The sequence below is a fragment of the Protobothrops mucrosquamatus genome, unplaced genomic scaffold (genome assembly GCF_001527695.2).
Source record: "Protobothrops mucrosquamatus isolate PMUCROS unplaced genomic scaffold, P.Mucros_1.0 scaffold977, whole genome shotgun sequence".
Taxonomy (NCBI): Eukaryota; Metazoa; Chordata; class Lepidosauria; order Squamata; family Viperidae; genus Protobothrops; species Protobothrops mucrosquamatus.
In genome coordinates this window covers 54,743-65,312 of record NW_015387219.1, presented here as the reverse complement: position 1 = coordinate 65,312, position 10,570 = coordinate 54,743, and the positions used below count along the sequence as shown (strand labels likewise).

Sequence of the window (10,570 nt, the reverse complement as noted above, 5' to 3'; positions counted from 1 at the left end):
AGAAGGAGAAGGAGAAGGAGAAGAAGAAGAAGAAGAAGAAGAAGAAGAAGAAGAAGAAGAAGAAGAAGAAGAAGAAGAAGAAGAAGAAGAAGAAGAAGAAGAAGAAGAAGAAGAAGAAGAAGAAGAAGAAGAAGAAGAAGAAGAAGAAGAAGAAGAAGAAGAAGAAGAAGAAGAAGAAGAAGAAGAAGAAGAAGAAAGAGTGATGATATCGGCAGCATTGTATGTCATTGTCCAACTAGCTCTTGGGATTTTATTTTTTCCACAGATTCTGGACTGATCCTGCCCATTTTTCTCAGTTCCCAATAAATTTAGTTTATGTTCAGATTTAGGGGAATCATGTTGGTGATGGAGTCCCAACCTTCTTTACATACAGTAATTTCTTTTCAACATTCCATTGGGTCTAAAATAATAAAAATGTATTCAGAGTGCCAATTACAATCTGTTGACATTATGGGCCTCTGTCTTTTCAAACCAAATAACTGGGTCTGTATGAAAATTCAATTTGAAATTCACTTTTGATAACATTTGATCAAATAAGATTTCTGAATTAACTCAATGGATTTGTGTGCATACACAGAAAGAATTATCCTGAAATTCTTTCTAGATTTAAATTGCAGAGAAATTAAAGTTGAAAGGTCTGGATCAGATTGCTTCCGGACCGATCTTGATTTGACGTTTCACACATCCTTAACAAGCAAACTTGGAGTATTATCAACAGATTCTAGGCAACATAATATGGTCACAAACACATTCAAACAAAAGAATGGGAGGAGTTATTAACCTGATACAAAGAGAGGTTCAAGCATCACCTGTTTCCTTGTTTTCCAGTTCGAAAATCAATAGCAAGAAGTATTAGATCCATCTTCAGAAAGCACAGTCTTAAACACAAAGAGATAAGTTCAGGTTTGAAAAATGATATACAAATAAACAAAGAGGCAAAGTTCTGAATATTGTCCCATTATTAATACATAAACAATCTTTAATTTGGGTGAGGCCTTATATTCTGACATTTTCAAACATGATGGGAAACATCCAGGCAGAACCCTCTAGGACCACAATTTAGGCAAGGCTTAGAATTATTGAAAGCAGAACCTTCAATAGCTCTATGTGTGTCCAATTGGCTAAGTTTCTCCTCTGTTAGAATCAATACATATCTGTGCAATAGTCCGAAACCTTATATAGTAGCCAGCTAGAATCTGTATGATCAGCTCCATCCTCTCTGGAGGAACTTTAAAGAGTGTGCATTGCATTGCTTTGCCTCTATGGCTGGTAAAATGATGAGTCTGCAGCAAAATATTGAGCGCATCTGGCTTAGAAGGTTCCTGGAAGTAAAATTGACTGATCTTCCTTTGATCTTTCCTATGTCTTACAGTAAGGTCTAAACATTGGCAGTCATAAGCCTTGAAGAATCTCATCAGAAATATGCTTTTAACACGCCAATGAATGTTCAGAACTCAGGAACCTGGTACACTGAGATCAAGCTAAGCAGATCCAGAACTGGTTGAGTTCTGGAAATACAAAATATGCAATCCAGAATCTCACAGTGAATAAATTGTGGCATTTCAATATACAAAATCAATCCCTAGATGCAGCAATAACTATGCTGTTCATGTGTTGATTGGGATGGTGGAAAAAATTATGTCAAGAATTAATCTAATGGAGTACCAACTTGTCCAGTAGATGGAAATCTGAAAATGTCTGTGTGGCAAAGAAAGTGGAATTTCAAGTGGAAAATTAAGAAAGTGGATTAAGGGAGCAGCGGTAAATGGGGAAACTTACTGGCAAACATCTTTGAAGGACATGCCAACAAAATCATTGGAAAGAAGCTGAGTCATCACTTTATAGTCTTGGCCTTCTACTTCATGCTGATGCTTAATCCAAACATCCTTAAGCTATAAAAAAACAATTATTAGCTGGATCCCCTGTGGCTTAGAGTTGTTATCTAAATTGGACACCAACCACTCTAACAATAATTCATCCTGTTAGTCCTTCAGATTAGAAATATCAAGTACTTAATAACGAGGATGTCCCAACAAATCTTCAATCAAGATTAAACAAAAACAGACATGGATATTTCAGTTCACAGACACAACTAACAGGCAGAATGATTATGAAAAGTGTAACAAAGTGAGCAGCAATAAGTTGTCTTCTGCCCTAGAGGCCTGACTTTTTCATAAATATATAAATATAAATTAACTGAAGTCTAATAGTGTCTCCCCATAAAAACTGTCTTACACACACACACACACACACACACACACACACACACACACGTATATTTGTGTGTATATATATAATTTTTAGAGAGCACTTCATAGCAGTAACCTGGGATTGGCCCATACAACTTGTGCTAGCAGAGGAGGCATGCTGTCAGCGCAATTATTCCAGCAGGCAGGGTACAGGAGGAGGACCTCTTCTGCTGTTGCTCCTGCCTTCTGGAACATTCTGTTCCCTGAGGTAAAGTTGGCCCCAAATCTCCTATCCTTTCATAAGGGCCTAATAGCAATAGTACTTAGACTTATATACCGCTTCACAGTGCTTTAAATTACAGCCCTCTCTAAGCGGTTTAGAGAGTCAGCATATTGCCCCCCAACAATCTGGGTCCTCGTTTTACCGACTTCGGAAGGATGGAAGGCTGAGTCAATCTTGAGCCAGGGAGACTGGAACTGCCAAACTGCTGGCAGCTGGCAGTCAGCAGAAGTAGCCTGCAGTACCGCACTCTAACCACTGCACCACCACAGCTCTACCAATTGGCCTCTTGCCCCAATGGGGAAACAGCACAGTGGAGATGGTTGATCAAGTAACAACAGATCCCACCTCCCTTCACTCCGCCCCCACCCTTCCCCATGTGTCCTTGGTTCTAACGTCTGATTTTAACTTTTTATCTTTTAACTGTATATGTAACTGTAAGCTGCCCAGAGTTAACCTGTGGTAAGATGGGAGGGGGGGGAAATAAATCAATACAAGCAATCAGTATTGATTGGCAATGCGGTCAAGATAGATTAAAGAGAAGTACCTGGATATTTTCTCTAATAAACAGACTGGTCAACAGTATGGACAAACCTGGCACCACACAACTCTGAGCTATTAACCCAAGCTTGAGTTCAGCAAAGCAGATGATACTATCACCTTTTTTCCAGTTCCATCCAGGGAGTTTTGGCAAATAAACCTAATTCAGGAGGAAATAGAGAGCAATATATATAAAAAAAAAAATTAAAAAAGCAAATCATACATTTTTCATGTCAACAAGAGTGTTATTCTTGGAAAGACTAAGGTATTATAGTTATATACTTTGAATTCACTCACTCTCTTTTATAAATTATATATAATAGTACAGTATTATACTTATGAAACAGTGTGCTAAGGTTCTGAAATAACTGTTTTTTTATTATAAACATTAGATTGGATTTCTAAATCACTTGGCATCATGAACCTGTATAAAGTTTGACAAAGTCTTGGAGAACATGGAATGTTTCATCATGACTCCTTCATAAACACCACTGATGTCAGCAGCAGGTGAGAGTAGCAATAAGGATAAAGGATAACAGAATAACAGAGTTGGAAGGGACCATGGAGGTCTTCTAGTCCAATGCCCAGCTCAAGTAGAAAATGCTATGCCATTTCAGACAAATGGCAGTCCAGTCTCTTCTTAAAAGCCTCCAGTGATGGAGCACCCACAACTTCTGAAGGCAAACTGTTACACTGGTTAATTGCTCTCACTGTTAGGAAATTTCTCCTTAGTTCTAGGTTGACTCTCTCCTTGATTAGTTTCCATCTATTGCTTCTTCATCCTGCCTTCAGGGGTTTTGGAGAATAGCTTGACACACACACACCCTTCTTTGCAGCAGCTCCTTCTTCTTTGTGGCACTTCTTATACAAAGCTGGTGTCATTGAATATAATTTGATTTTTTTTAATAGCAATAGCCATCACACTTAGACTTATATACCGCTTCACAGTGCTTTACAGCCCTCTCTAAGTGGTTTACAGAGTCATCGTATTGCCCTCAACAATCTGGGTCCTCATTTTACTGACCTCGGTAGGGTAGAAGGGTGAGTCAACCTTGAGCTGGTGAGACTTGAACTGCCAAGCTGCTAGTAGCCAGCAGCCAGCAGAAGTAGCCTGCAGTACTGCATTCTAACTACTGCACCAACAGTGGTTAAGTGGTTGTATCAGTAAATGTGCCACATTTACACATTTGCATCAGTAAATGTGCTACCTATCACTTTTGTCCTAATGCAGGGGTGTCAAACTGCCGGTCTGTGAGCCAGATGCGTCATAGTGAAACCGCGCCCACCCCATTTCCGGCAATGGAAAAAAAGTTGCGATATCACATGACGTTGCAAGTTTGACACCCCTGTCCTAATGGAAATCCTCCTTACACCTTCCAGCCAGCTTTCCATTGGTCTGTGAATTGTACTGGTTACCAGTTGTCTTCCAGATGCAATTCAAGGTGCCAGTTATTATCTTTAAAGCCCCTAGACTGCATAGGTTGAGATATCACTTATCTTCATTCATTTCTGTAGAGTAGATATTCTCCAGGTCCCATCGATCAAACTATGTCATCTTGCAGGACCCTGGAGGGATGCCCATTTGGTTGCTGGCCTGCCCTCCAGATGAAAATCCACCTTAGAGACTCATGCAGCTTACACCCTTATGACATTCTAGTTATTCTCCCAGGCCTTGTGTAGACCCTTTTAATTAGTTACTTTAGTTTTCTTTAATTGAAGACTCGGCAACTGTCTTTCCCCTTTTTATAATAGGAGTTGGGTGGCATTGGATTTTAAAGAAATAGATATTGGAACCATGGAGGGAGATGGGATATTTTTCCTTTAGAATCTCTGCTGGTGGAAGGCTTGACTGTCGGGATGGCTAAATGAATTTTACAAGACAGAAAAAAAGATTCTGTTTTGAAAAATCTCAGTGGGTGAAGTGCCACCTCTCAAACCCATAATGAACTGCTATATAAACCGGGGGCTACCTCAAAGGTACAAGAAGAAAGAAAAAAGGGAAAAACAACCCAACCTTGTTAGAAGACTGGATGATTTGTATTATAACTCTGGTGTTTGGGAAATGATTCTTGATAGACAGTACCCTGCATGAAAAACAAAGCTATTGTCACTGTATATTGTGGATAGGGGTGTGTTAAGAATATGAACAGTAAATAATATTAGCTAAACTAAGTGAAGAGGGAGAATAAATTTGCCACCAGCTTAACTGATGAAGGACAGCATCAAAAACTTCACATTGGATGGGCTATGTGCTGGCATCCATTGTTCACAGACAACTGAGCCCTAGTTTTTAATCTTTAGGTTGTGCCACTTAAAATTGCAAGGCTCGGATCAGGGAATGCTTTCTATATTTATTGATTAGCAGAGGGGAAAAACAACCAACTAAAAATCCAGCATCTTCATGAACGAAAGCGTCAGGTTTGTTCTGGATCCCAAGAGAATAAAATAATTTCTAACAATATACAATTATTACAACATTTTGTTTCTTCCTTTTTCGGCCACCCAGACGTATCTCTTCATGGTTTGTATGCACTCTCACTCATATTCTCTGTCACACCTACTGTATGCTTTTATACAAATGCAATGAAATTCTTCAAATTATTGTTAAAAGGCTAACTGGGATTGCTATTTTTGCATCTGTCTTTCCTAGGCACTCCAAATGCATGATCTCTCTCTATATATATTTATCTGAGTATCTAATGGTTAAACAAGATACCAAAATACATAGGAAAACGTCTGATATTCCAGATATGCTAACTAAACTCCCAATAGTAACAGTCAATATTGGTTAACGATGAAGACCACTGAAAGTTATAGTTGAGCAACATTTGCAGATCCATTAAGAAAAAGAAAGACATACAAAATCATTCTAGAACCAGGGAAACCTCCTTGCCAGTTTTAATATTGTAAAAAAATTGGTAAGAAGGCACTGGAGGTTATCCTAATTAAATAAAGAAATGCAGCTATTCAGATCCTTCCTTACCTCATGATGTTGGAAATATCCTCCGTATAAGGATCAGTAGAACATATATCAGCTAAAATGAGGCATGCTTCAGCATTGCCCATCTATGTTTCAAGGAGAGAAAGGAGAGAGGAGAAAATATTGGAATGTTATGTGCCTATGTAATAAATAGCCTTATTAATTGTATTATCTATAATTATATTACATGCCTGAAGACATGGCTGTGCTGATTGACCTGGGGACCAAATTGGGGAGGGTGTGTATTTCCAGACTGGAGGTGGCTGCTAGATTGATGGTAGATTCCACCTTCCCCTACTTGCTCTCTGTTCTCCATCCATCCATCTTTTTGCTTATCATAGTGATGTATTTATTCTCACTGTGCTTCTTTGACATTGTTTACTATACAGTTCTGTTATTTAAATCTGTTTATATGCCTTTTCATTTTTCTTCCTTTTTATTAATGTAAGCTGCCTAAAGTAACCCTGCGGTGAGGTAGGTGGCAAATAAATTTAATAAATAAACAAAGTGTATTTTCCAAGAAAATTAAATAGAATTGCAACTCATGCCATGCAGATATATTTTCATGGGATTTTTTGTTTGTTTGTGTGTGCTAGCTTTTATTTCATTTTCCAGAAAAAACTATTCTTCCCAATAACTACGGTATGTTTATGATGGAGTTATGCTGTTTTCCCTCTTCTCTGAATTACGAGGTGATCAGAAGTGTGTGTGAAAGTCCTGCCTCTTTTTATACAACCAAGACACTTCATATGGCATCTTCTCTGGCTTTCAAGACTTCTTTGAAATGCAGAAGGAAGCTATTCAGCAGGAATTCTTCCTGTCCAATCACTCTTTTTCTCGCCACCATAATTCTGGTGGAGGATTTCACCATAATCCAAAGGTTATTTATGCACAGTTGTAACCATATTCTCAATTTTACAAAAAATATATTTGATAATCCCTCCTTTGACATATTGACATGGCGCCTGCAGAGGTATAAAGCATAATCTGCTTAACGGTAATCTGTCAAATAAGCCTCAGTTGCCAAAACTGAATTTTCATTTGTAAGTTCACAGCGGGTGCAAATTCTTAAATGCAGGGAAAGTAATCATGTTAATGTAATCAGTTTAATTTCAATTTAATTTAAATTACATCAAATTTAGTTTATTGTATCCCTACCCATTCTTTACCCTCCATTTTGGAGCAACCCCTCAAAGGCTAAGGGTGATCTGCACTCACTCCATCCCCTCATCCCAAAGTTGCACACAACATAAATCAGTGCTTCTTAACCTTAGCAACTTTAAGTTGTGTCAATCATCCTGGCTGGAAAATTCTGGAAGTTGAAGTCTGCACATCTAAAAGCTGCTGAGGTTGAGAAACTCTGCCATATTATACTTTACAAGCCATAGTTACATAGTAAGCAGCTTTTGGTCGTCGTGTTAAGAAACAGTCAAGAGAATGTCACAGTTGACTTTGCAATGAACACCCATTGTGTATGATCAGTATACCAGTCAGATACATTTAGTGAAGAATAAAGTGACAAGTACTGTCACTCCACGTTGCAAGGACTTGGTAATAAGATCAGTGTTTCTTTAATGATAATAGGGGGGAAATAATCTTCTGTAGCATCTTACTGCAGAGGCCAGTTTTAGGGATAACAGGATACACAGGCACACCACATCCTCCTTCAACATCTATGTCTGGCATATAACCATCTATCCCAGTCTGTCTAATGCAGTGGTTCTCAACCTTTTTAATGCTGCGACCCCCAACCGGTCGTAAGTTGAGGACTAAACCGGTCGTAAGTCGAGGACTAAACAGGTCGTAAATCGAGGACTAAACCTGTCGTAAGTTGAGGACTACCCAACCGGTCGTAAGTCGAGGACTTTCCCTGCCCAGGAGCGCCGCGCATGCGTGGTTCCGCCCCCTGCGCCGGCCGAGGCGTAGCTGGCAAGCAGCAGAGACGGAGCAGGCCAACCACCAGCTGGCCCAGCTCAAGGGAGGTAAGGCACCCGCTGGAAAAGGGGGGAAAAATGGCGGACAGCCTTGCTTGGCGACCCCCGTGAAATGGTCGATCGACCCCAAATGGGGTTGCGACCCATAGGTTGAGAACCGCTGGTCTAATGTTTACACAGGACTGTAATGTACCATCAAATGCTGTCCTTACATTAAGTCTCAGAAGATCCTTACTATTCATGACGGAACCTTGGAAAAAAGTGGTATACGCAGTGTAACATCTGAATATAGTTTCTAGTTCCAGAGAGGGAGGATGCCTATATTTGGAGAGAGAAGAAAAACAACTATCAACTCTTGGGAAATAATTACTCTTCCATATAGCTACCTATGGGAATTACAGACCTTGCATATATGTTCAATGACCACTTGAGTCATGCAGCCTTAGGTTTATTGTTGAGGTCTAACTCTATTTAATCCTGCTATTCCAAAGCACTCTGACCTAGGAGTAAATCCTATCAAACAGGACAGAAGTCATTTCAGTTTCCAAAAAAACATGGAAGTGATGGAGAACAATGTTCTGTGGCTTCATTGGCTATGTATGTTTGACAACCTCTGCTTGACAACCTCATAAGAAGGTGACACTTCATCTGTCAGAGGCTGACCTTGGGAAGGGGCAAATCGTCATGGGGAAAGAACTATGATTTTCTAACCCTGTCATGCATACTTGGAGACAAACTAGGAAGGACAATGCATTTAAACTAGTGCCTTTCCAGGGAAAAATAATCCTGCATTTATTTCAGTTCAAACTTCCCAGCCTGGAGGGTCTAGGTAGGACAACTTGTTCTGACCAACTTGCCCCAGCCAACTCATCACAGCCAACTCACTGTGGCCAACTTTCCAGGTTTTTCTTTTCTTTTGTCTTTACTCTGCACAATGGGTTTATCCCCAGCACTTTTGTTGCATTTTCCTGGTGAAGGAATGACCTGTAGGGCTTAGATAGAATAGCACTGTGATACTTACTCTCCCAGAAAGACTATCTCACTGGCAATGTCTCCTCTGTCCTGAGTTATGAAGTCAATTAAGAAAGCAGTCACACTGCTCAGAGTGATATTGCCACAAACAACAATAAACCTATAGAAAGAAGAGAAGTTTGCTGCTCACTGTCTTATTTTCAAGGAACAAGACGAGGATTGGCACCTCACTCATAAGACAGTGGATTTTATTTCAGTGTTGTTTTTGTTTTTTTGTTATTTTCCAAACTGCTCTGGGAGGAAGTACACTTTAGAAATAAAAATAAACAAAATAGCAAGTTGACTATGAGAAGTTGTGAATGCTCCAACACTGGAAGTTTTTAAGAAGAGACTGGACAACCATTTGTCTGAAATGGTATAGGTTCTCCTGTTTGAGCAGGGGGTTGGACTAGATGACCTCCAAGATTCTATTCTATTCTATTCTATTCTATTCTATTCTATTCTGCTCTACTCTATTCTATGCATTAAAGTGCAACCAGTGAATCAAAGAAAGTGCCTCTCATGTATTAATATCTGAAACTGGCACTTCATTTTTTTATTTGGCTAGGCTCAATGTTGACTCAGCCTTCCATCCTTCCCAGGATGATAAAATGAGGACCCAGGTTGTTGGGAGCAACATGCTGACTCTGTAAACTGCTTAGAGAGGGCTGTAAAGCACTGTGAAGTGGTATATAAGTCTAAATATTATTGCTATCTTTTTATAGAGCTTTATTCGCAAAGCAAATGTCTTTGTAAAGTCAATTTTTCCCCCAATTTGGAAGTCATATGAAATAGTTATTTATTCATTTATTTATAAAACATCTCTCTTACTTTGTCCTTATTGAAAAGAATCTCAGAGCAAGGAACATATTTTGATTTTTGCAGTGAGTTTGACTTTGATGCTGGGTTAACACACATGTTGTCTTTACACAGTACATTGTGAGGCAGTGTGGTGCAATAGTTATAATATTGATAGATAACGAATGCCAGGTTCACCCCAACCCTACTGAATGTTATCTATCTTTGTTTCAATACAACCTACCTCAAAGGGCGATTTTTAAGGGGAAAAAATAGGATGGTCTATGATGATTGCTAGCTTGAGCTTTAAAATAAAAGAGGGATTATACATCTATTAATTTAATTAATGAAGACAACGCAATTCCTGAAATCAGCTATTATCTCAGTTTGCACAATACATTAAATTAGCCAAGCAACAATGTTAGCACAAAAGCACCAACCACATCTAACAATAACAAAGCTTAACATGGTATTTAAATGCTGGGCCTGGTTTTTCACATGAGTATATCATGTGAAAAAACCACTCATTTGCCATAAATGCTTACATTAAGAAGTATAAAAATTCAAGGAGGATAACATACAAATTACTTACTTTCTGCCTTTCACAGATATATAGGAACCACTGTAGACTCTTCTGCTTCCAACAATGTCTGCTATTTCAGGTACCAAATTTGCAAAGAGGATCTAGGCAATGGGAACCCAGTTTCAATAGTTTTCCAAGATTCATCTATCTATCTATCTATCTATCTATCTATCTATCTATCTATCTATCTATCTATCTATCTATCTATCTATCTATCTATCTATCTATCTATCTATCTATCTATCTATCTATCTA

At 38.9% G+C, this 10,570-nt stretch overlaps 1 protein-coding gene across 1 annotated transcript in view; it reads right to left on the bottom strand.

The window, feature by feature from the left end:
• The window catches only part of KCNU1 (potassium calcium-activated channel subfamily U member 1), a 71,657-nt gene that overhangs the window by 49,170 nt on the left and 11,917 nt on the right, over positions 1-10,570 (bottom strand). Inside the window, 8 exon segments of the mRNA XM_029284821.1 lie at positions 810-878; positions 1,780-1,892; positions 3,017-3,169; positions 5,024-5,093; positions 5,993-6,075; positions 8,136-8,241; positions 8,945-9,055; positions 10,325-10,416. Coding sequence (XP_029140654.1) covers positions 810-878; positions 1,780-1,892; positions 3,017-3,169; positions 5,024-5,093; positions 5,993-6,075; positions 8,136-8,241; positions 8,945-9,055; positions 10,325-10,416 — 797 coding nt within the window.